We start from the raw sequence: 25,977 nt of genomic DNA on the forward strand, positions 1-25,977 counted from the left end.
TGCATAATATAATATATTAAAATAATAATAATAATAAATCAAATATATTATTGAATTTTAAAAAATAACACCAATAATTAATAATAAATTTAATGTTAACTATGAAATCATTTATAAAAATAAAAATAAAATAATATTTTATAATTTAACATTTTTTCATAAATTAAATTGAAAGTATTATGAATGAAGCAGAAAAGAATACGACATTTAAAATACCATTCAATCTACGATTTATTATTTATTTATTTTTTAAAATTTAAAATAAATAAGAAAAATAATTCGTAATAAAGATTTTCAATAATTACAAGTTACAATAATTAGCTGTATCGACACTTCAACACAGATTGCACATTTCCAGCCCTCATCACCAATAACATCGCATAAACCCACCGTGTACTTCACGCCACCTGTTGAAGCCACGGTGTACGTCAATCCAGCTGCTGCTGTCTCTGTGGTTGTCCGTCTATATATACCTCCACCCAACACTGTTCAAGCTGTGTCAGCTGCCCCAGGCCCTCTATTCTTTTTAACTTAGGACACCTATGAATCTCAATCTTCTTCAAAGATATTAACCTTTCAAGACACGGCAGCTCCTCCAACTCTTTACACCACCTGATCTCTAGTTCTTGAAGGTTTGTAAGATTATGAAGCCCTTCCATTTTCCTCACCTTATCACAACTCTCCACCCCGATCGTCTTCAAAGATATTAACCTTTCAAGACACGGCAGCTCCTCCAACTCTTTACACCAGCTGATGTGTAGTTGTTGAAGGTTTGTAAGATTATGAAGCCCTTCCATTTTCCTCACCTTATCACAATCACCCAAAGAGATCGTCTTCAAAGATATTAACCTTTCAAGACACGGCAGCTCCTCCAACTCTTTACACCCCGAGATGTGTAGTTCTTGAAGGTTTGTAAGATTATAAAGCCCTTCTATTTTCCTCAACTTATGACAACCACGCACAAACAGTTTTATGAGTGTTGGTGGCAGTGCTCCAACCTCCACCAGATCATTGCAATATAAGATATTGAGAAATTTAAGGCTGGGACAAACACCCTCAACCAAACATATCTTCGATATTTCTGTTCTGCTCAGCTCTAAGTATTCCAGTCGGGACAGTGCTCCTTCCACCCCGCTTTTCAATGGCAGCTCGCGTATCGGACAGGATTCTACTGTTAACTTTACCAGGTTGCTCAATTTCTCCATTTCTGGCGGTAAGGACTCTATTCCACATTCCTCTATCTTCAACTCTGACAGCTGAGTCAGCAGTCCCAACGAATCGGGCAAAGATTTCAGTTCTCTGCAATAGACGAGCTCCATGTGCTTCAATCTGCTCAGGTGACCCAGCGAACATGGCAGTTCTTTCAAGGAATGGCTTCCCACAGTAAGTACTTCCAGATTCCTGAGGTTTCTGATATCCTCAGGCAATTTTTGTAAATTTGTACCCAGCAGATGTAATTCTTCAAGAGAACGGACATTTGCAAATGTTTCATTGGATATGGTCAACTCTGAGCACTTGTTGAGATTCAGATATTTAAGGCGAATTAAATTGCCGAAGGAATTTGGAAGCATTTGCAAACTCGAGGAAGAACTGAGATCAAGGTGCACGAGATTTGTTAAGCAACCAAAGGAATCTGGAAGCATTTGCAAACCCGTGGCAGAGAGATTAAGGTGCACGAGATTTGTTAAGCAACCAAAGGAATCTGGAAGCATTCGCAAGTGCCAGGAATCAGAGAGATCGAGGTATTTCAGGGAGTGCAAATCACAAAATTCTTTTGGTAACAATTCGAGACCTGTAGAGTACACCACAATCTTTTCTATGTGCTGCAGCTGACCAATGGACTTTGGAAACTCGAAAAGAGGAGAATCAGAAGAATGAATAGTCAATTCCCGCAACTCTAGAGGTGCCTGCAACGCAATAGTGAAATATAAGATATTTTCATCTCATTAAATAGAGCGGCAAATAATAAGAATAATAGACATGCAAACGAAGGAATCAGCGTTAACTTTCACCTGAGATGTTCGCCATAGTGTACCCAATTTCTTTCCGCTCACTTCTAAGACCCTTACATTCTTCATCAGATTCAGAAGCCAGGGAGGCAGGCAGTTGTCCGGACAGTCACTCCAGCGTAGCCATATCAAATTTGGCGACTTAACCCTATTCAATATGCTTTTTAAATCATCACCTTCAGTTGCAACAAGTTGTAACTTACTGAAACGATACGGTGAAGGATCGATCAACTTCCTCAGGCAGTTTCCGAACACCTCTTCACACCAACTTTTCAACCATGACGACCCTTCTGCTGAAAGTCCTGGGTACTTATTGAGGCGATGAACCGTCCTAATTCCGCGCACCTCAGTTATTACCTGTTCATTCTTTAAAAACAAGCAACAAACAAATTAAACAGAGCAACAAGATTCCTCTTTTCTGCTTTTGCTGAATAAAGAAACCATAAAGCTGTATGAATAATTCAAGCACTTACAGAATATTGCCGCCACAACTCAGGAATGTCCTTCATCACACGCCATTCACGATGCGGGATTACTCCACCTGACTTCTGCTGATCCACAATTTGTCTTCCCAGGTCTCTCAGATGATCGTGCATTTTTATGGTATTATTTTCTGTGTCAACGTCAACGAGGCACCTGTCCTGGAGATTTGCAAGGCCCAACTGACCGTTACAGCCTGATCCATCCCATATTCTTATCGCCATATCCCTGTTCTCTCCAATGAAATAACAGGCAGTGTCTATGAACATTTGCTTTTCCTCTTCCTCCAGTGCATCGTAACTGAGTTTCAGCGTTTGCAGAATCTTATTCGGAAGTTCTATTTGGGAAAGTTTATTCAATTGCCATTCCCAATAAGATATGTCCCTCTTTCCACACAGAAGACTGCCAAAGACTTTCAAAGACAAGGGCAATCCATCACAGGCCCTGCAAAATTCATCTACCAGATCTTTGAATTCTGAAGGCGAATGAGGATCGCAAAAGGCATAAGAGCAAAAGAGCTGTTGAGAGTGTTGTTTATTGAGACCAGTCAATCTATAGATTGACGATTCTACTAATCCTGAGCTTATGAGGACATCCTTGTAACGAGATGTAACCAAAATTAGGCTATCGGATCGAAGGACGTCCATTAATGGCCTAAAAGCATTCAACTGATCTGCATCATCTACATCGTCTATAACCACTAAAGCGTGTGGAGAAGTTTTGAGAGAGGTTTTGAGCACCTCTGTGCCTTCATCAATGTGATCTATCCGCACCTCTATATGAACTAAGTCTTTTATTAGTTTGGTTTGCAAGGAATTCAAAGACCCTCTCCTTGCATACTCCCTAACATCAAATAAGAAGCAAGACTCACCAAAATTGGAACACTTCTTATTGAAGAGTTCTTTGGCTAGTGTTGTCTTGCCTATTCCACCCATGCCCACAATTCCCATCACCTTCACTTTTCCACTCTGCCCCTCTTGCAATGACAGGATCTTTTCAAAGTCTGCTACTTTCTCTTCAAGACCTGTTGGATATGTTGCCACAGTCAAACCTGTTTTTCTGAGTTTTTTAAGGACGCATTTCACGAGATCATCCAACAGCTTCCCCTCGTCACTGTAAATTCAAAATACAGCCAAAAAAACATTAGATGTATATCAATACCAGTTAGATTAATAATATGAACAGAGAGGGCTAAGAGTTCCAAGTTCCAACCCATTGTAGGTTTCGAGTTCAAAACCGCTTATCTCCGAGACGTCTTTGAGAGCTTTTCTCCAATCTTCAAGCCTTTTGGGCTCGTATCTTCCCTTCTGCTCATGCACAGTTAGGGCTTCAGCATACCGCCCTGTCCATCTAAGCTCAGAAGGTTTCACATTATAAAAGACTGGGATTATAGTAGCCCCAGACTTGCATATAAGAGAAAGTTCATCAAGACACCACTTCGACTCGGCATATCGAGGAGAGAAGATGGCGATATGAGCAGCGGCGGTTCTGATGGCGGCTTTAATCTGAGGAGATAAAGACTCTCCCTTCCGCAATTCTTCCCTGTCGAAAAACGGTCGCACTCCATGAGAAAGAAGGCGATGGTAAGCGTGGCTGGCAAAGGTGTTTTTAAGGTCCGGGCCACGGTGGCTGATAAACACCTCGTAGTAGTAGCCACCGGATGTGGAGGGGGTGTCTTCGGTGGGATGAACCGTGGATGTTTGCAGGTTTGCCATTGAAACAGAGATACAGGCAGAAGTGAACCAGAGATGGATGGATTAAGTGAAGGAAAGTATTTTGGCCCTTCCCAGCAAAATTTAAACCTATTTCACAGTCCACAGCACTTACATCTAGTCTGCAAAACAGGATGCCAGCGACGGCCAGCTGGTGGGCACACAATGGGAATTTGTCAAGTAAAGAAAAGATTCCATCTGCGAAGACCTCAATTTTCTATGAATACTTGATTGCAACCTGGATATTATTAGGAGCATAACATAAAGCCACCCGTCCCTCACTTTTCTATGAATATTTGACTGCAATATATTCCGTTTGCCACCGGTCGCTCGATGCTTGACTTTGGAATATGTATCCTTTAAAAAGATTCCTTTTTCCTGCCACAACACCAACACCCACACAGTTTAATATGCCCTTTTTAATTTGCATTAACAAAAGAAATTGAAATGTTTCGAAACATATTACTTTGTTATTTTTATTGACCCTATTAATTTTAAATTTGAGTAAAGGTAATATTTAAGATTTGCTCGAGTACATAAGTGATATATTATATGGAATAATAATAATAAAGTAGTAATCTTAGTTACACTATGCTATTATTCCAACTATTATGTTTATTAATTTTTTTATTTCTATTAATTTATTTTTATTTTATATTCTAATCATTATCTTTATTAACTCATTTTTATTTTTATTAATTTATTTTTATTTTATTTTAGTTTTGTTTATAGGAAAATGATATTTTACATAATCAGGTTACGGGATTATTCTAATCACTCTCTTTATTAACTCATTTTTATTTTTATTAATTTATTTTTATTTTATTTTAGTTTTGTTTATAGGAAAATGATATTTTACATAATCAGGTTACGGGATTATTCTAATCACTCTCTTTATTTTTTATTTTTATTTTTTGGAGAAAAATGCCAGGAAAATATTTATCTAATTAAAATTTGTGTTTGAAAATATCGTCCTTATTGGTATCACTCCAACCACAATTTCTATTTTCTTTTATTTCAGATAAAAGCTAAATAAAAAAAAAAATTATCTTACTCAAAAATCATGTTGAAAAGATAAAATGATAATTATTTTAATGTTATATCAAAATCTAAAATCTTACACATATCATATAAAAACAATGATACTCAAAATCCATATTATTTATGGTCTATAATGCATCATTATGTATGGTTCACATTGTTTTTGAAATTTAAAAAGTTTTAAAATTTAAAACCAATTAAAAATATCATAATTAATATTAAAGAAAGTGTGACAAGAGTTTCACATTACTATGTTTGACATTACTCGAATTAAATGAAAATGAAAGTTAATTTAATATTTTCATATTTGAAAAAAATGTTATTCTCTCAAATATTTTAATAACTCTCAGCTATTAGGTAGAGAATTTGAAAATGAAAGTTAATTTAATATTTTCATATTTGAAAAAAATGTTACTCTCTCAAATATTTTAATAACTCAGCTATTAGGTAGAGAATTTGATTTTTCAAGCCTGGATGAAAGAGAGTTCTCTCTTTTTGGTGCTTTGCATGCTTTCTCTGCAATGAATACCAATAACATCCCATCCCAAATTCTCTTTTTGGTGCTTTTCTTGCTTTCTCTGCAATGAATACCAATAACATCCCATCCCAAATTTTGACCTCACCATGGTTACCATTAACAAAGATGTTATCACATTTTAAGTCTAAGTAGATTTGTGTCAGCAAACAGATAATGACTAGTCTGAACACGACCAACACATCTATAGTGATTGAAATTTACTCTTATTCATATATTTACTTTCTTTTCCATAATAATTTTTTTTTTTTTCAAAAAAAACTGAATTGTGACTATAGATATAGGGTAAACACTGCAAAAATTGCCTAGCCAGGCCCTTGATTTGATTTGCCTTGCCCAACCATTGATTTTCAGACTTTCCGGATTATAAAAGCTTTACAGAAATTCACACGCGACAGGGCTTTGTATAATTTTTTTGAATTCTGAAATTGGTAATAGGAAAAGTAAAAGTTCGTTTAAATCAAACGTTTGGAAGTAAATATTCAACATTTGATTTTCTTTTTCAAAAATTTTAAGGAAACATTGTCATAAAGCTCACCCAATTTGCAACACCAGTATATATTAAACCCATTTCTTTTTGGTCTTAGACTGTCAGGGCGGAATAATATTGGAATAACCTAATCCTGTAATAAAGGGATCCAAGTACCGATTGAATAACCTAATCATCTTGTAATAAAGGGATATGCATTGGTTCAGAAATTTGATAAAAAATTTAGTTGAAATTTCACGATTGAGTAGGGTTTTATTATGACAATATCCTAAAAAGATTTTGAATTTTGAAACCATCTGAGTTGTAAAAAAGTTGTGAAACAATCCAAATTATAAAGTCAAAATTTAGAAGTGATACAAACTGTAAATTTCTATATTACATAATTATAAGGTTAGATCAATTGGTCCACTCTCGCCGATCTCAGAGTCCTTCAACCGCATGGGAATAAAAATATCTTGATTTTCGTGCAAAATTTGAAAAGCTAAACTTTTAAAACTCTGAAACATTACCAGTCCAAGAGTTTATGGGTTTAACTTTCTCTACACCCTCAGTAATTTCGACATTCTCACGGATTTTAACGGTCTTTCAACCTCAAATACAAAAAATTATCTGGATTTTTATCTTAATTTGAAAAAGCTTTATATTAAAAACTTTGAAACCTTATGAATCCGAAAAGTCATACTCTGAAATCTCAGGAATCCGAAAAGTCATGGGTTCAAAAAGTCATACTCTGAAACTTCAGAAATCCCAAAAATCTCATGGGTTCAATTCTCTAGACATTTTCATTGATCTCAACAGTTCTTCAGTCACAAATAAAAATGAAAAAAAATGTCTAGATTTTTATCTTAATTTAAAAATCCATTTAAAACTCTGAAACATCACCAGTCCAATGGTCTAAGAACTTGTATAATCAAAATTTCTTTCCAGCTTGGTTGCTTGGAGGGATCATATAGTCGTTTGCAAAACTAATTGAAAAAGATTGTGTCTTTCAACACCTCTGTTATTATAAATTCGTAGGGCTTTCCTGTCTTAGTTGAGGCCATCTAATTTCCGCGAATAAAATATGTATGAAATTGTTTAACGGTTTTATGTGATGATGAACTTTTATATGAATACCAGATTGTGCCAGTTAACCAAGCTTTAGCTAAACCAAATGCTGAAGAGAATGTAAAATATCATAACACTTATTTTAGCACTCTTTTCTTGGGCTTCAAGGACTATCTTGTTATAACATAATATAACTTTTATATGATTGCGAAAATTTTGAAAACTAACCTGGATTCTAGACAGACCATAGGCCTAGCCACTGCATAGACATGCTCTCCCAGAGTTGCAGCTCCCAAATGGTTCATATTGAGTTCTAGATCTGCAATTCTCTGCAACCCAGAAACAGTGTGCGCCCCACCCTAGCTAGACTCTCTGAAATCAACGCAGCTCCCAAACGGTTGATATTGAGTTCTAGATCTGCAATTCTCTGGAACCCAGAAACAGTGTGCGCCCCAACCTAGCTAGACTCTCTGAAATCAACGCAGCTCTCAAATGGTTGATATTGAGTTCTAGATCTGCAATTCTCTGGAACCCAGAAACAGTGTGCGCCCCACCCTAGCTAGACTCTCTGAAATCAACGCAGATACCCTTCCATGAAATACCTTGGAAAGCTGTTCCAAACCTCCAAAAACAAAGCAAAAGTGGTTAATAGAAATACCCAATATTTCTGGATCATTGATCATTAAATCAAATGAAGTACTCTTCAAGGCCTTTATTAGAAATCCAATGGTTAAATCAAGGAATCCGAAATTCGGGACATAAGAAACAGTGATTTATACGTGGCCATATCTTTCGGTCACTGTAAACTTCCCGGAAACGCATTCCCCGCTGACCGGCTCAAGTCCCTATCTACACCACTGGTGTTTAAAAATTCAATTATTTAATGTTTGGGCGGTGGGACGGGACCACTAAGAGCATAGTGAACATAATCTAATTAGGAAGGAAGTAGATTATTATTAAAAAAAATTAATTGAAAGAAGTAGATTTATTTATTTTTCATAGTTCAATGTATTCCCTGTATTCTCTTGAAAAGAAACGCAGGTGATAAAGTCAAGGTGATGCCTGGAAAATTCCCCATCTCAACCACTGTTATTTAAAAATTCAATTATTTAAAGTTTGGGCAGTGGCAGAGCAGTTTTTTTTTTTCTTTGAAGTTGAGAAATTTTGAGGAAAATATGAATCATGGTTATAATAATTTTTTTTTCCGTATTATTGGAAAAACTAAAATAGTTTCAGAAAAATAATGATTTTGTTGGCCAATAACCTAAAGAGTACATGCGGTGAACTCAATGTTTCGCGATATATATATATATAATAGGCACTCAAGTTTTGTCAGTACACTGTTATATGCATAGATAAATAATATAGAAACAAATAAATTAAAAATAAAATCTACAAAATTTAGAGTTATGTAAGTGATTTAAAATAAAGTGGAACTTTTATCAAATTAGTAGGGAATATTGGTGAGACTTGTTCTTTGTTCTTATATAAAAGGGTATGAATTCTTGCTTGGTTTAAAGCCAAGTCCATATTGCGGTGTTTCAGTTGGAGTTCATTTAGCTACAACACGGTGGATGTTTGCAGGTTTGCCATTGAAACAGACATACAAGCAGAAGTGAAGCAGAGATGGATAGATTGAGAGAAAGAAAGTATTTTGGCCTTCCCAAATGAAAACCTAAACCTATTTCACAGTCCACAGCAATTACATCTAGTCTGCAAAACAAGATGCCAGCGACGGCCAGCTGGTGGGCACACAATGGAAATTTGTGAAGTAATGATTAGTCTGCCACCTGTCCCTCCTTTTGCTTTTATAGAATTACTTGCAGATTGCTCCTTCCTTGCAGATCTCCCCCGCAATTTGCATGTGAACGGGTCCCTTGAAAAGAAAAGCAGGGCGATAAAGTGAATGGGTCCCCATCTCAACTGAGGCGAAGAGGTGGTCCCGAGAACCTGCAATCGGGATAAGGGTTGCCTTACATCTAGCCTACAAAACAGGATGCCAGCGACGGCCAGCTGGTGGGCATACAATGGGAATTTGTTAAATAATGATTCCTCTGCCACCTGTCCCTCTTCTACTAATGTAATTGATTCCTCTGCCAAGATCCCAGCCACAGCCAGCAGGTTGCTCCTTCCTTCCTCGCAGATCTGCCCGCAATTTGAATGGGTCCCTTGAAAAGAAAAGCAGGCGATAAAGTCAATTGCTAGGTGAAAAGATAGAAACGATAACTAGGGATGCAGAATAAGGAGGACCTAGACCTGCCCCCTCCAAAAAATAAGAAATAGCAAAGTGAAAGTGGTAATTCTCCTTGTAATAGGAAGAACTTTGATGAAAAACACCGAAACTGATAAAACTAAAATAGAATGAAACTTGGCTTGTTTGTTAAGCATGCTTCTATCGAGAAAATTTCAAAGATCGACCACTCAAATCCTTAATTACAACATCATTAATATATGTTAAGCAGATTCTCATTTAAGTCAAGTTGTTGAATGGAGGATGGGGCAATCATGCTTCCTCCCTTCATTGAGTGTGGTGATAGTTGTGTCACCATCCCCTCCTCTCCATAATATGATTGTTCATTGTGGTCGAGATTGTAAATACTAAGTGTGCACCCTTTCCCTAATCAGGGGCATAGTTTAATAAATATTAAAAATTAATTTGAATTTAATAAATTTGAATTTAAAATTTTCAATATAATTTTTTATATTTACTAGTTTTGAATTATATATCTTTGTGTGGACACTAATATTCATTAAAAATAAATTATTTTTTTTAAATTATTTTTAATGAATATTGAGACACACACACATTCAAATTTTGGCATTTAATAAATTATGTGTGTGTGTGATTTAGGGAAAATTTTAGGGGTTAATATTAGCAGGTAGGTTAATTTTCCATGCTTTTTTTAGAAAAAATATTCATGAATCTCTATTCTTTTTCTAAAATTGATTCGCCCAAGCTTTATATTACAAAATTATTTTACCTTATAAATCACCAATATTTTATAGATATTATATAAAATAATTAAAAATTTGAATATTTTTATAAGAAAATTCCAAGCATTTTACAATTTGAATATTAAGGACTAGTAAGATTCGTCAAGGCTTTTAAACCTTAAAATAAATATATAATATTCTTAAAATTTTCCTTGATTATTTTTTAAGTTATATATATATAACCTATGGATATTAACACAAGGTCTTTAATTTTGGTACAAAGTAATGCAAGCTAAATATTTTCCTAGAGAATCAATTATGGAATGGTTCATAGTGCCAAATAAGTCCTCCAAAGGCTCAATAATATGGAAAGCAGTGGTAAGAGCCTTTCCCCTGGTTGACAAATGGGTTGTGTGGCGTGTAGGGGATGGCCATCAAATATGAATAGGACGTTACCCTTGGTATGGTGTAGGTAATGATTACAACCTCTTTGCTCCTCTATTATCCTCTCTTGATCGTCTGAATATTACTACTGTAGTAGATGCTAGTGCCTAGCCCCCTAGACCTACGAGTCTAGCGAGCAAAATAACAATAGAATGGGATTGGTACATCAACTTATTGGCGGAGAATCATTTGTATATCAGAGACAATATTCCAAACCTACTTGTTTGGTCAAAAAGTCACCACACAAGATCTTTCACTGCCAAGATGGGTTATAAGGTGTGGTTTGAATAACAATTCATTAAGGAAAGAAGTTGGTCGTGGAGATATATCTAGGGAACCAACAACCCTCTAAAGGCTAAACTCTTTGCATGGATAGCTCTTAGTGACACGTTACTCATCTGGGACAAGTTTAGAAGGTGCAACTGGTCTGGTCTTAATCAATTTCCCCTATGCAAAGCACGAGAGGAGTCCCACCCTCACCTTTTTATGAGATGAAATTATATATATCAGATTTGTGAGTTTTTGTGGAAATATTTAATCCAAATTCAAGGTGGATGGGCTTGGCTTTCGCTAATGCTTTTAAAATGTGGTGGCCTATAAACAAGTTTCTTCTTTTAAAGTCCTACCTTGTCTACTTATTGCTTTTGTTTGGAAATCATAAAATCTTGTCGTTTTTCAGGACAAGTTCATCCCCCTGTCTGCATGTGCTGAAAAGGTGTCCACTTTGGCTTAGAAATTTAAGTAAAACCCTCCCCTCCCCAAACAAAGGAGCCTATGTATTCTTGAAATTGATTTCGGTTCTCCCTGGGGTTTCTTTGATGGTGCTAGCCACGACCATCCTCCACGACGTGGTGTCGGGTAGTCTTGTACTTAAGTCACTCCCATTTCTTATATGCATGATATGCCCCTCGTAGGGGGTAAAATAACAAGGCCAAGTTTGTAGCCTTATGAGTTCTACTAGAAGTGGCCTAGAAAAAAGGTGTTTGAAATCTCCAGGTGATGGGAGATTCAAAGTTGGTCATTAATTGGGCAAACCATATGCCATCAAAGTTGGTCATTAATTGGGCAAACCATATGGAAAGTGTATGCATAATTGGCATCGACGTGTTATTATCAGAGATCAAGGTTGTTCATAATTATTTGTATCAAATCGGTTTCTATCATATTTTACATGAGCTCAACATGGAAGTAGGTGGTTTATCAAAGGAAGCTCTCCAACTTCCGGTAAGCTTTGTTGGACTCCATCAATTTGCACATGCTGAGGAGATTGACTTGTTGACAACCAATCTCTCCTTTTAGCATTCTAATGTATTTATGTACTTTTCTTCTTTGTTATAATTCGGGCAAAAAATGTAGACACAAGGTTTTACTCCCTTAAATTTTTGGTATCTAGGCAGCAAGGTAACATTCAATTATTTTTAAGTCTAGAAAAGAAAATCTGAAAAAACATGAGGAACAATGTATATACTTTACCTTATTTATATATATATATATAGTAACCAAATTGTGTATTTCAATAGTATGAAAATATTTTCTTACAAAGGTGTGATTAATGAAGTGTATATATGTATAATTAATAACAAGAGTAAACTAGCAATTGCCCGTAAAGGTGCAAAGTACACCCAAAGAATAAAAGATTTGAGAAGATCATTTAGAAAAATGAAATGACTAAATATAAAAGCTCTTATTTTTAATAGAATAAGTATTGAAAAAGATTATTTGAAATTTTTTTGAGAAAACTCTATTGTTAAGAGCAACTTTCTACTTCAATAGTTGTTGTATTTGACAAAGTAATTTCACTTTTACCATTTATTAATTAATTATTAATTTTTTCTGTCCTTGTTTGTCCAAGTTTGATGGTTCCACTTTTGTTGATAGGAGAAGCAAAATGTCAAATCTTGAGTGAACCTTTACTAAAAAAATAAAAAATATTGATATACTTAATTTGTCCAAAATTTGATAGTTCCACTTTTGTTGATGGGAGAAGCAAAATGTGAAATCTTAAGTGAACCTTTACTAATAAAAAGGCAAAAATATTGGTATACTTAATTTGTCCAAATTTCATAGTTCCACTTTTGTTGATAGGAGAAGCAAAATGTCAAATCTTGAGTGAACCTTTGCTAAAAAAATTCAAAAATATTGATATATGTAAAAAAATAAAATTAAAAATATTAACTAATTGATAATAATAAAAATAACTTATAAATAACTAATCTTTTGTGATGAGATAAAAATTTTAATATTTAAATAAATATATAATATGTATTATAATTAAATAATTTTAAATCTGAAATTTTAACCAAATTAATATAAAGAAAAACCATTTATTATTCAAATAAATTTACAATTTTACCCAAAATTTTACATAAAATAATTAAAAAAACATAAATGCATGTATTTAATGACATTGCCCGAATTAAAATAACCCATAACCACCGGATCAACGTTTACTGACACCAGGCCTTTTAATATAACGGAACTGAACCTATGTAATTAGGCCCTACGCTTTTCTATTACCATTGAGGTACTACCAGAGGTACTACAAAACGCACAATAGGCAATAAAAAAATAAAATTACAATATTCTCGATTAATCCTCGAAACTTTGGACTCCTCCCACACATTCACATGGTAGTCACAACATTTTTTATTATTATGGATTGTAGGTGTATGATGCGGGGACCTTAGGTGAATGTGCTAGTCACAACATTTCTTTTTATTATGGATTGTAGTGGTATGATGTGGGGACTTTTTTGGTTTTTTATTTTATAAATTTTTTGGTCAATTACATTGAAATTTCTATTAGAAATGAAAAAAAAAAATAGATTATTAATTCATAATTTAAATTACACCATGTTTTCTATGCATCAAATTTGTGCATAAAAAAATTATGTATTAATTTTTTTTCTAAAATGTTTAAATTTCATATGGAATAATTAATTACATTTTAAATAAGATTAATGATATTATATATTCTAATTTAAGATAAATATAATAAAATTTAAAATTAATAAATAAGTTTGAAATATTTACATAGAAACATATACATTAATATGTAAATAAATATAATAAAAAATTAAAATTAATAAATAAAATTAAAATTTAAAATATTTAAAACCAAAATTCAAAATCCACAAATAGCTATCATTTATAAAAAGTGAAAGGAGCTTGTGTCGTGAAGAGAAATATGACTGCAGAGCCCTTATAGATATGTAAGAACTTCTAACCATTCCCATCACTTCAAGAAACACACCCTCTCATGCTCAATCAGAATTTATTGCAATGGCTTGAGAAAAAAAGACTGCATTGTAGATATGATCCTCTTCAAGAAACATGCCCTCTCATATTCATCCAAAATTCGTTGTGATGCCTTCATGCATAATTTATTTGGGTTGTGGAGGCTTGAGATAAATGACAGGTTTACCAATATTCTCTCCACTAAACATGGAATTGACCGCTTTAAAAAAACTATCCAACCCCACTACAACATCTTCCTTATATTTAATTTATCCTTGCTTGATGTACCATGTCATCTCCTCAAAGAACGTCATCATGCGATGAAGGTATTGCCCACACAGGAAGCCTTCATGTTGGCACATTTCTCCACCAAGTTGAGCAGGTTTCTCAATCCAAAACGTTGCTTCCACTCCTACTCATACATATATAATATACATTAATAAACTGTAACAACCTAAGCTATTGCATATAAACTCCCCGGTATAACAATACATCATTTATAACTACCTAATTATAGCGAGAGATCATTCCACAAACTGGAATTCGAGTTTTCATATTGATGTGGTTCAAAACAACTTCCAACATGCATCCACAAACATTACCAAAGTAGATATCAACCTCTGGGGAATTACCTGTCCAATAAATAGTACAATCATAACCTCTTTTCATATTTATCCATTACTCCTTGGCTAGCCATAATAATGTAGGATAATGGTCACTCAAAGAATCTTCTATTTCTTGGGACAACATTGTTCAAAATCTTGGCAAGCATAATCTCAAGAATAAAGTCTTAATCAACCTTCTCTCTAAAATTTAAGAGTTAGTATTTCTGAGAGCGTTTGAAAGAGGCAAAGTAAAGCGTAAAAATAGATCTCAAAATTATAGTGGTTGTCCTCTATTTTGGTTCATATGTGGCAGAAATTCACCTCACTATCATACATGTTGTAAGCGACGTGTCAAGTTAGTCCATTCCATTAATTTACATGCCATAAGACACTTGCACTACATTCATCACATCACTTGAATAGACTTCGATTTTGAATTTTGTTAAAGCGAAGGTGAGAAGAAAGAAAATTGGATTTCACTTATGCTGCAATGGCTCGTTCCACAGATACCTTGGTAGTAGGAAGAGTGATAGGTTATCTTCTCTTAATGTACGCGTTCTTACCTTATAGGTTCTCTCATGTTATTTTCCTAGTGTTCTTTGAGACCCATATCCGCATCAATTCTTACTAATTATTTTGTATTTTCTGAAGGTCAGTAGTTGGGTTTCGTTACACCCATTTAGGGATCTAGAGGATTATATCGGTTTGTATCTGGACTTACAATTATGTTTGTAGGTCAAACTTGGAAGGTTGGTTGGTGCTAGCATTAACTCATTCATAAGAAGAAATAATGGAGAGAAGAAGAATTGGAAGGCATAAGCAATGTAACTATGATGACCTATGTTGCTTTTTCTGGGATGAAAGAGGAGTATGAGGATCTGAGATTGAGCCTCGGGGTTGCTGACAAAGATTTCAAGAAAGCCTACTGTCACCTTCTGTTGCAGGAATGGAAGTACCCACTTGAAATAATTTCCCAAACTTTCAGCCTCAGATATTTTTAGTAGCAATAATTCCATGTTTAAAACAAAATGGCATGGTATACTTCTGACAGAAGTTAGAAATCAAAAGTTTTATGGTGAATCACGTTTTTAGGGAAAAATATCTTCTAACCATTCACAGGCCATAGAAATGCTTTACAAATCATGATCCATGTTCAATAATTTTTTTTGCATGAAAATCATATCGAACTCATATGTTGATAATTTGGTTGCAGTATAATTCTGATGTTGATATAATCAGGTTGCAGTATAATCCTAATGTTCGAAAAGGAAATAACTATGGGACCCAATTTCACAATATCAATCAAGCTTATGAGGTAACTTGACTACCTATGAATAATTTTTGTAAGCCCCCGAGGATTGCTTAGTTTGTTTTAAGTACTGCTCTATCTTATTTTCCACTTGGATTAGAAGTTAGTTTGAGTACCCCTGTCTTACTTTTCACTTGGATTGGATTTACCCTAATATTTTATTATCTAGTGGTTTAATATGGATGCCATGAACACCATTCATGAATGTCCAAAAGTGTTCCTAGGCTCCTCTTATGGATTCGTTTATGGGAAAAAAATAATAATTTGTGATTTTCAGTTTATAACTTAATAAACATATGATTGTCATGCATGCCCATGGTTCTGATGTTTCATGTTTGTGATGAATATCTAGGATGTAATGCCATATTTGGAAAAGGAAAATAAGCAAAATTATCATGTTGATTACTATTTGAAGGGCTTGATGGGAGATGATGACCATTCTTGGGAAGAATGGATGGGATGGGAAGGAGCTTAACATTTATGCCTAATCAAAATCTTCATGATAAACTGCATCCATATCAGTTTACTTGTAAACAAATATGGTCTCTCCATGGCCATGCTCGTTCATGGGCTGCCTATGAGACCCTTTCTATCATTACCCTAACAACCATAACCACTGCATTAGAAAGCTCAAAGTTTCTTCATTTGCCTCTTGTTAATATGATATACTTTTCTACATCTACAACTGATTTTTATTTCTCCTGCCCTGGCTCCCATAACACATAGGATTTCTTGATTGTATTGGTTGTTGGTGGTGTTCAATGGCCACTTATTCTATGTTACAGACTATAGTATATGGCGTCAATACCAGTGGAACCATGGACAACACAAAGTTGTTAGGTCCCTATAATACTAGTGTATTCCCTTACTATTATTGTCATTGTAGTCCTTTATTGTAATTTTTGTTCCCATGTTGTCCCCATATTGTTATTATTGTGCCCCATAGAAGCCCACTATTGTTATTGTTGTGTCCTTACATTATTACTGTTATGTTAGCTTTGACTATATTGTGACCCCTTAGACTCCTATATATAGAAAGGAGGTCTTGTCAGTTGCATCATCCAAGAATGGTTCATTTGTGTAATGTAAAGGAGGTTTCCCCATCGAAGAGGTTGATTTTGAAGTCATTGTTCTATCTTTTCTTCTATTTTGTGAGTTGGTTACATAACAATTGGTATCAAAGCTTTGGATTCTAGGGTTTCGCTACTTCAAGCAGGTCATCATGGAATTTTCACGATAACTTTGTTTCTACGATGTTTCATAAGCTAAAATTAAACCCATTTGAGTTTAAATATTGATGAACCTCCAATATGAATTTCAGATATTGTATTGCCATATTTTCAGAGATATGATCCAAGGAAGTTAGGGTTTTTGCAGGCTCCTAAATTATATCTCAAATAGGTGACCTGGGAAAAATCACCATAACTTTCTCTTTGAGCATCATATTGAAATTTTGTAACAAGGTAAAGAAAGAGGACAATCTTTAGCTTTTTGTGTATCGGTTTCAGGTCTGAAGGTCGAAACAGTGACACGTGGCACCTCGTACAAGTTCGCTCTACTGAACTAGTCTATAATCAGGTCATCGCGGGAGATTTGGAATAACTCTTTCGTGGAGAATCCAACCTTGATCAAACTTGCAGGGTTGGAATGAGAACTCAGAGGGCTACCATAGGATGAAATTTCATATCTTGCAGATCCAAAATTACAGAGATACAACATTTCAGTATCGAGCTCCTACAAAGCTAAAACAAGTGTGTAGTCTTTTTAAAATTTTGCATAAGTTTGGTTTGAAAAAATAGTTTGAAGGAATTCAAAGGAAATAGTGAAGCATAATTATAATGTAAATGTAATTCCCTTCCTAAAGTAATAAGGTAGGGTGAAATCCTCCATACAGATTGTCTCCTTACCCACTGATTATGCTCTTATTCTTCTTCTTACCTTATTAACCCTTCATAGCTAGAGTAAATGAACTTAAAGGCTAAGAACTTGTGCTATGAATACTCTAATGTATGGGCTTGATTCTTGCCTAGATCATTTTCTTGGGCAGGAGAAGCACTATCGACATGCCATATTGGATAGATTGATTGGGAAAGGATATCGACACTCCGTCTCCTGGACTGGATAGATTTATTTGACTGGCGGATCAGGCTTTATTCTCTTCTTGTAAATCCTGATCCCACCAGTCAAATCAATCTATTCAGTCTAGGATACGGTGTGGCGTGTCGATATCCTTTCCCAATCAATCGATCCAGGATGGCGTGTCGATATCCTTTCCCAATCAATCGATCCAGGATGGCATGTCGATATCCTTTCCCAATCAATCAATCCAGGATGGCATGTCAATAGCGCTTCTCCTGCCAAAGAAAAGGATCCAGGCAAGAATCAAGCCCATACATTAGAGTATGCATAGCATGAGTTCTTAGCCTTTAAGTTCATTTACTCTAGCTATGAAGGGTTAATAAGGTAAGAAGAAGAATAAGAGCATAGTCAGTGGGGAAGGAGACAATCTGTATGGAGGATTTCACCCTACTGCATTACTTTAGGAAGGGAGGCTATCGAGAAAGGTCTGCAAACATCAGAACAGACTCTTTCCAAGACTGCATGTGCTTTGCTATCTCGATCATGGAATCTGGATTTTAAATACTTCTCCAAGGTATAATTTTTGCAAAAATCATGCTGCTCAAGTGCTCCTTTAGGGAGGCCAATGGTTATTTGCTGCATAATATTTAAGGTGCCATGATGCAAATGGCACAATCTCCTCTGGAAAAGTTCACCGACATCATGACTTTGCACTTTCTCTGCCTTACTGCTTAATGTATCACAATCTTCCACATCAATTTTATACAAGTTCTTCACATGAACTCTGATTTTCTTCACTTTTCAAGTGGCTATGCGTCTCAGTAATTCTTTCCCTTTGCTGAAGATCACATCAAAACCACAATCGTCCAAAACTTCTAAAACATGAGATTCTTCTTTAGGCCTGGAACAACCATGACATCTTTAAGATGAAGAGGGGATCCTGACTCCCTCTTAAAGCTTATTGTACCAATCCAAGTAGCATTGTACCTTCGACTGTCCCCAAGCTCAATATGCATATGGATGTCTTGCTCCTCTAGGTCTGTAAAAAACTCTCTACACCCTATCATGTGGAACGAGGCGCTGGAGTCCAAGTACCACACACTCCCCATCACAGTGTTGGTCATGCACACGATAAGGGTGAAGTCAAGCTCGAACTGTGAAGCCAAAAATTCACCTTCTACTCATGTTGAGTTCTTATTTCTAGAATTTTTATGTGGACACTTCGTAGAATAGTGCCTGAATTCATGACAATTGAAGCATTTTATTTTGGAAAAGTATTCCTTCTTGTCCCCATGGTTAGATTCTTGTTTGGTTTGACATGTATTCCCTTTTCCCTTCCCTTTCCAACTAATGCAAAATTTTCTTCATCCTCACCCTTGGATGAACTTCCATATCTAGTATTCTGCCTAATCTCTTCTTATACCAAATCAGACCATAAGCATTCCCAATTTGGTAATTTCTCCATCCCATTCACCGAGTCTCGATAGCTATGCTAGCTTTTGGGAAGGCCTAGAAGAGTTAGGCTCACCAAGTCATTTTCTGCAACATTCACACCAACCCTTCCAAGCTCATCCCGAACTTGTGAAAATCTGGTGAGATACTATGGAATAGTATCTTTCTTCTGCATCTTGATGTTTCGAAGTTTATCTTTGAGGTCCAGTTTTCTATGATCACTACTATTCTCGAAAAACTCTGTCACTGCATTACACATTGCGAAATGAGTTTCTCTCCCATGGATATTTGAGACAATGTGGTCTCACACTCCCTCCAAGATTATTCTCCTCACCTTGGCTCCATCTTTCTTCCATTGGGCTAGGTTTTGGGCATCAGATTCTGTTGGATTTGCAACATCTATCTTGATGTATTCTAGCAAGCCATTTTCATCAAGCACCACCTCCATGTGGTCCTTCCACGCATTGAAATTCAAGTTTCCTACCAAGGAATACTCTAGTCTTAGTCCATTGAAGGACATTCTCCCAACTTTGAAGAGATCCTGCTACACTGAAGATACGAATACGAACCTCCTGAGAAAAAACTTCAAAATTCCTATTCCAATGTGAATCTTTCTATGATACCATGTATAAATTTGGTGATAGAATTGGAATTGATTAAGAAATTTTAATCTAAATCAAGAGACACAATTCTACTCTATTGCTCTACGAAATTCAATTCACAATTTAGAACAACAATCATAAACATGCAATAATAAATAATACACATACACAATAATTTTTTCTGGAGGAACCCAACTGGGAAAAACCCCTCAAGCCTCTTTGCATTAATCAGATCAATAAATATGTATTACAATTGCTAGCTCTACATGATCTCAACATGTATGTGAATAACCTATCTCTCTGTTCAATGAGAAGCTATGACCCAGACTTAGTCAATTTTTGCCTCTGCTTGAACCCCTATTTCCTTGCGCAAATCCTAGAGAATTAGCTCCTATTTTTTAGGAATTTTCCTCCAATTGATTATGAAATTCCCAAGGTTTGATCATCTGAATCCATGCAACACATGTACACTCAAACTAGTTTACAACTGCTTGTTACACTGCATTAAAATCTCCACCATCGTTGGGAACTTGAATTCTCTACATGCACTAGTTATTTTAGGTGCATTGATTAGTTAACTGGATGATCATTGAGTTATAATGTTGTTCCACTACACAACTGATCTTCCATTAGTTCCTCCAACTGTTAGAACTAGTTTAATTGAAATGGACATAATCCAGGCCTTGTTCAGACTGTTATTCGTAGGTAGATCACATATTTGATCCTCAACATGTTGAGAAATGGCAACAAGAAATTCTAGTTTAATTTGTCCTTGAATTAAACTGTGAATTAAATTCAAATTATATTCCAATAACAACTTAAAATAGCTAAATTAAGTTTATTAAACTTACTTAACTTAGGAAATTCGAGTTGGAAGTCTTTTGGAAGTCATGTATATGTTCTCCCTACTTTGTAGGAGGCCAATGTGAGTTAATTGTGAGTTGTAAAATAGAAGACTCGGTTTTGTGGGTCATTTCAATTAAACTAGTTATCAAACTAATTGAGAGAACTAATAGTGAGTTAATAGTCAGTGGTGACACTAACGAACTCCACCAGTGCTACTCTAGTTAACTGAATATTTACTCATCAGAAATTCATGCATGTTGATTATGAGAAAGACCTAATTGAGACTAGAGTGCATGGACAATATACTATTTGTTTTAGATTTTTCTGAGTTGAACTGATAGTGCATGCAATCAGGAACTGATTCTTGAGGAATTGCACTATTTTTAGAGGCTTTATTTCCCTTTAAATACAAGTTATCCTTCATAGGAATTACACATTGGAATAGAGGCTTGGAGAGCTTTTGAAGAGGCTAAGCTTTGGCCTTGAGCTTGCTTATGAGTTGGAGATTGAATTTGTTGAGTGCTGGGATTGTTTTAAAGAGAACAAGCATTGTAATTTCATCTTGATTTTCTGGATTAATATAAAACAGATAGTGGAGCTTTAAGTTGTGGCTTTCCTCAGATATTTATTGCGTTATGTGGCTTTGATTCTCTTCCTCTATTGATTATTGTTTTCTCGATGTTTATGGGCTTCCGCTGTAAAGAGTAGAAGTAGATTATTATCTCTTGCTTTAGCAAATTGCATGAGCTTGTGAATCTACATGATTTTCTTCATGGTATCGGAGCAAGAATGTTTTTTGGGTCGAGAGTTTGCAGAGCATATTTGATCATTTCTGTGAAAAAATTTCAGAAACAAATTGTTGATATGTATTCCTTGGGAAAAGATGCCCGAATTCAAAAAAAAGAATTTGGCTGAATAGGAGTTCGGATGAGGGAGATATTGCTGATTTAGAATCAGCTCTCTAGAGGAGATTTCAAAGTTTTGAGTTCTAGGTTATAGGTGAAAATAAAATTTGCGTACATAATTCAAGATCGACAGATGGAATTCCATGGGTTGAGGCTTGAGTATGCCTTGGAAGGCAGCTTGAATTTTATAGCCTGGAGGGACAGGATGGAGGCTGCGCTAGAAGATAACGGCTTGAAGGAATTCATTAATCAATAAGTCCACAAGCCAACAACTACGTATGCACAGAACTTGGTCAAATGAAAGAAATGTGTGGCGAAGGCAAGGAGGATAATCCTTGAGGGAGTTCGAGACCACATTGTCTCAAGTCTCCATGGAAAGGAAACTTTGCATGTTATGTGGAAACACATTGACAGACTTGTACTAGAATAATAGTGATCAAAGGAAGTTGGTACTGAAGAATAAACTTTGTAAAATCAAGATGGAGAAAGGCGAGATGATTCCAAAGTACTTGACCAGGATCACTCAATGTCAAGATGAACTTGGAATTGTTGGAATCACAGTTTCCGAGGAGGATATGGTGAGCCTTTCTCTTCTTGGACTCCCAAAGAGTTGCCACAGTTATCAAGATTATGTCAATGGTCGGGAGAAGATTCCAAATTGGGAATGACTATGGTCAGATTTGATGTAGGATGAGATTAGGAGGAACACCAGGGATGGCTCTTCATCAAATACTAATGATGAAGAAAATTGTGCCTTAACGATTAAGACAAGGAAGGGGAAAGATAATATTTCTCGTTCCAAATCAGATTCTTATCATGGAGGTAAGAAGAAGGACATGACGAAAGTTAAATTCTTTTATTGTCACAAGATGGGTCACTTTGCTACAAATTGTCCATTGAAGGAGTCCAAGGAGAATTCCTCAGGAGGAGCGGCGGGTCAGGCTTTGGCCTCCCAATTAGAATTGGACTTTTCCCTCATTTCATGCACTGCGTCTTCAATGATGGGAAGTGTCTGGTACTTAGACAGTAGAGCTTCATTCCACATGATGGGTAACAAAGATTTATTCAGTGAAATGGAGCAAAAAGATCTCAAGATGCATATCGATATGGGTGATGATGGTAAATATAGTGTTACTGGTGTGGGCACTATTACTTTTCAAAGGGAGCATGTAGCTTGACTCACCCTGAAGAATGTTATGCATGTACCTAGACTGAAGAAGAACTTGGTATCAGTTGCCATGCTTGAAGAAAGTTTTGTGAGTTCAAAGAATTGGTAGAGAAAGAGTCTAGCAAGAAGTTTAAAGCTCTATGGAGTGATAACAGTGGCGACTATCTCTCCAATGAGTTTAATAACTTCTATGTAGCGGAAGGGATTAAACGATAGTTGATGACACCCCATAACCCTCAACAAAATGGGGTTTTCGAGAGGAAGAACAAGAGCGTAGTAGGGGCAGCAAGGGCGATGTTGCGTGATCAGGGCCTACCATTACACTTGTGGGTTGAGGCATGCAACACAACGGTTTATGTTCATAACCGTAGCCCAAATCAGATACTTGAGATGAAGACACCAGAGGAGGCATATTTCAATAAGAGGCCAAATGTTGGTCACTTCAAGGTTTTTGGGTCATCGGTTTATTTCCATGTGACCAAAGATGCATGGAAGAAGCTTAAGCTAACAACATAGTTGGGGATCTTTGTGGGGTACAATGATACACCCCACAACTATCATGTGTACATGCCGACCAGTCGAATGACAGTGGTTCACAAGGATATCAGGTTTGATGAGGAGAAGGCCATGTGAGTATCCCTTGAGAGGGAGATTGAGCTACATGCGGATGAGGAGATTTTAGCTCCTAAGGTTGAGGGGCCTCAGATTGATGTGGAGCAGCCACATGCAGAAGTGTAGAGAGTGGAGACATCCACTTAGGTAGAGTCTTCCAGAGAGGGAAGAAATCACACTAGAGAGGCTGACAGATTATTGGATGATGCACATGAGAATGTGGGAGCACCCTCTTCTTAGCATAGACAGAGGAGGTCCCCAGATAGGTACACTGGATACATGGCACTTATGGGTGCATGTGTTGCGACAGAACCATCTTCCTTTCAGGAAGTAGTGCTGCAGCCAGTTTAGGTTGATGCGATGGTGGAGGAGTATGACTCCATAGTTCGAAACAATGTTTGGGATGTGGTCCCGAGACTGGAGGACAAGTTAGTTGTGAGATCTCATTGGCTTTACAAAGTAAAGCAAGCTGTAGATGGTAGTGTGGAGAAGCATAAGGCTAGATTTGTGGCCCGTTGCTTTTCATAGGTAGAGGGGATTGACTATGATGAGACCTTTTCTCCTGTTACAAGGTACTCGTCAATCAGATCTATTTGGCACTATTAGCATGGACGAGTTGGAAGATCCATCAGATGGATGTGAAGACTACCTTCCTCAATGGCATGATTGAGGAAGAGATGTACATAGAGCAACCCGAAGGTTTTGAAACCTTGGACCATGAGTTGCATGTGTACTGACTCAAGAGATCGTTGTATGGGCTGAAGCAAGCACCCCATGCTTGGTACACCAGGATAGATAGCTACTTCACTAGGTTGGGCTTCACGAAGAGTGAAGTGGATGCATACCTGTATCACATAGTGGTGGAAGGTAAGATGTTGATCATTGTACTTTATGTAGATGATCTCATACTAACAGGTGATGAGAATCTCATCAAATCTTGTAAGGAGGACCTTGCAAGAGAGTTTGAAATGAAGGACATGGGGCTCATGCATTACTTTATTGGCATGGAGGCATGGCAGGAGATGGGGAGTTGTTTGTATCTCAGGGAACCTTGCAAGAGAGTTTGAAATGAAGGACATGGGGCTCATGCATTACTTTATTGGCGTGGAGGTATGGCAAGAGATGGGGAGTTGTTTGTATCTCAGGGCAAGTATGCCAACGAGATACTCAGGAGGTTCTGTATGGAGAGCAGTGAACCCATGGAGACTCCTCTAGCTGGCAATTGGAGGAAGGAGGATGCTACTTCAGGGGAAGTAGTGAAAGCTATTGTTTACAAGAAGCTTGTGGGTTCACTCATGTACTATGTGAACACACTATCGGATATGTTCTATGCAGTTAACCAACTTAGTCAAGCGATGGTTAGGCATACCAAGCTGTAATGGAAGGCGACAAAGCATGTATTGGGATACCTCAGAGGCACTACTCAATTTGGGTTATGGTACAGATCGACAGGGGGAGTGAAACTTCAAGGCTTCACCGATGCATATTAGGCAGGGAGTCCATTCGATAGGAAGAGCACATCAGGAGGGATCTTTAGTATTGGGTCAATGACAATTTCTTGGTACAACAGGAAATAGAGATCGATTGCACTCAGTTCGGCAAAGGCAGAGTACATCTTTGCAAGTCAGGCAACATGTGAGGCTATCTAGATGAGGAAGATCTTGGTTGGTTTGTTTGGTCAACAGATGGATCTGATAGTGATTTATTGTGATAATGATAGTTGTATCAAACTCTCTGAAAATCCATTCTTTCATGATCGATCCAAGCATATTGATATCCGGTATCATCATCTCATAGATTGTGTATTGAGGTGGATCATGTTGTTAGATTACATTCCCATGGAGGAGCAAGATGCTGACATCTTGACAAAGGCATCGTCAAGGTTTAAATTCGAGTTTCACAGAGATAGGATCAGGGTAGTTGATAATCCCTTTCTTGTTGAGAGGGAGTGTTGAGAAATGGCAACAAGAAATTCCACTTTAATTTGTCCTTTAATTAAACTGTGAATTAAATTTGAATTCTATTCTCATAACAACTTAAAATAGTTAAATTAACCTTATTAAACTTACTTAACTTAGGAAATTCAAGTTGGAAGTATTTTGGAAGTCATGTATATGTTCTTCCTACTTTGTAGGAGTAGAGTGTGAGTTAATTGTGAGTTGTAAAGTGGAAGACCCAGTTTCATGAGTCAGTTCAATTAAATTAGTTCTCAAACTGATTGAGAGAACTAAAAATCAGTTAACATTCAGTGGTGACACTAATGAACTCCACGAGTGCCACTTTAGTTAACTGAATATTTACTCATCAAAAACTCGTGCATGTCGATTCTGAGAAAGACCTAGTTGAGACTAGAGTGCAGGGACAGTGTACTATTTGTTTTAGATTTTTCTGAGTTGCACTGATAGTGCTGCACTATTTTTAAAGGCTTTATTTCCCTTTAAATGCAAGCTATACTTCATAGGAATTACACA

The 25,977-nt window shown here is 36.3% G+C and overlaps 1 protein-coding gene across 1 annotated transcript in view; it reads right to left on the reverse strand.

Annotated features, from left to right (window-relative positions):
* Positions 1-428: 428 nt before the first annotated feature.
* Positions 429-25,977, reverse strand: part of LOC149255765 (disease resistance protein Roq1-like) — a 38,829-nt gene continuing 13,280 nt past the window's right edge. Inside the window, exons 2-5 of the mRNA XM_089460925.1 lie at positions 3,702-4,579; positions 2,483-3,602; positions 2,013-2,375; positions 429-1,907 (exon numbers count right to left, since the gene is read on the reverse strand). Coding sequence (XP_089317051.1) covers positions 429-1,907; positions 2,013-2,375; positions 2,483-3,602; positions 3,702-4,204 — 3,465 coding nt within the window. The 5' untranslated portion in view covers positions 4,205-4,579. The remainder of the gene's footprint in view (positions 1,908-2,012; positions 2,376-2,482; positions 3,603-3,701; positions 4,580-25,977) is intronic.

The sequence above is a fragment of the Pinus tabuliformis genome, chromosome 7 (assembly GCF_031772625.1).
Source record: "Pinus tabuliformis cultivar Carrire ecotype Pingquan chromosome 7, CPIR1, whole genome shotgun sequence".
In the NCBI taxonomy this organism is placed as follows: domain Eukaryota; kingdom Viridiplantae; phylum Streptophyta; class Pinopsida; order Pinales; family Pinaceae; genus Pinus; species Pinus tabuliformis.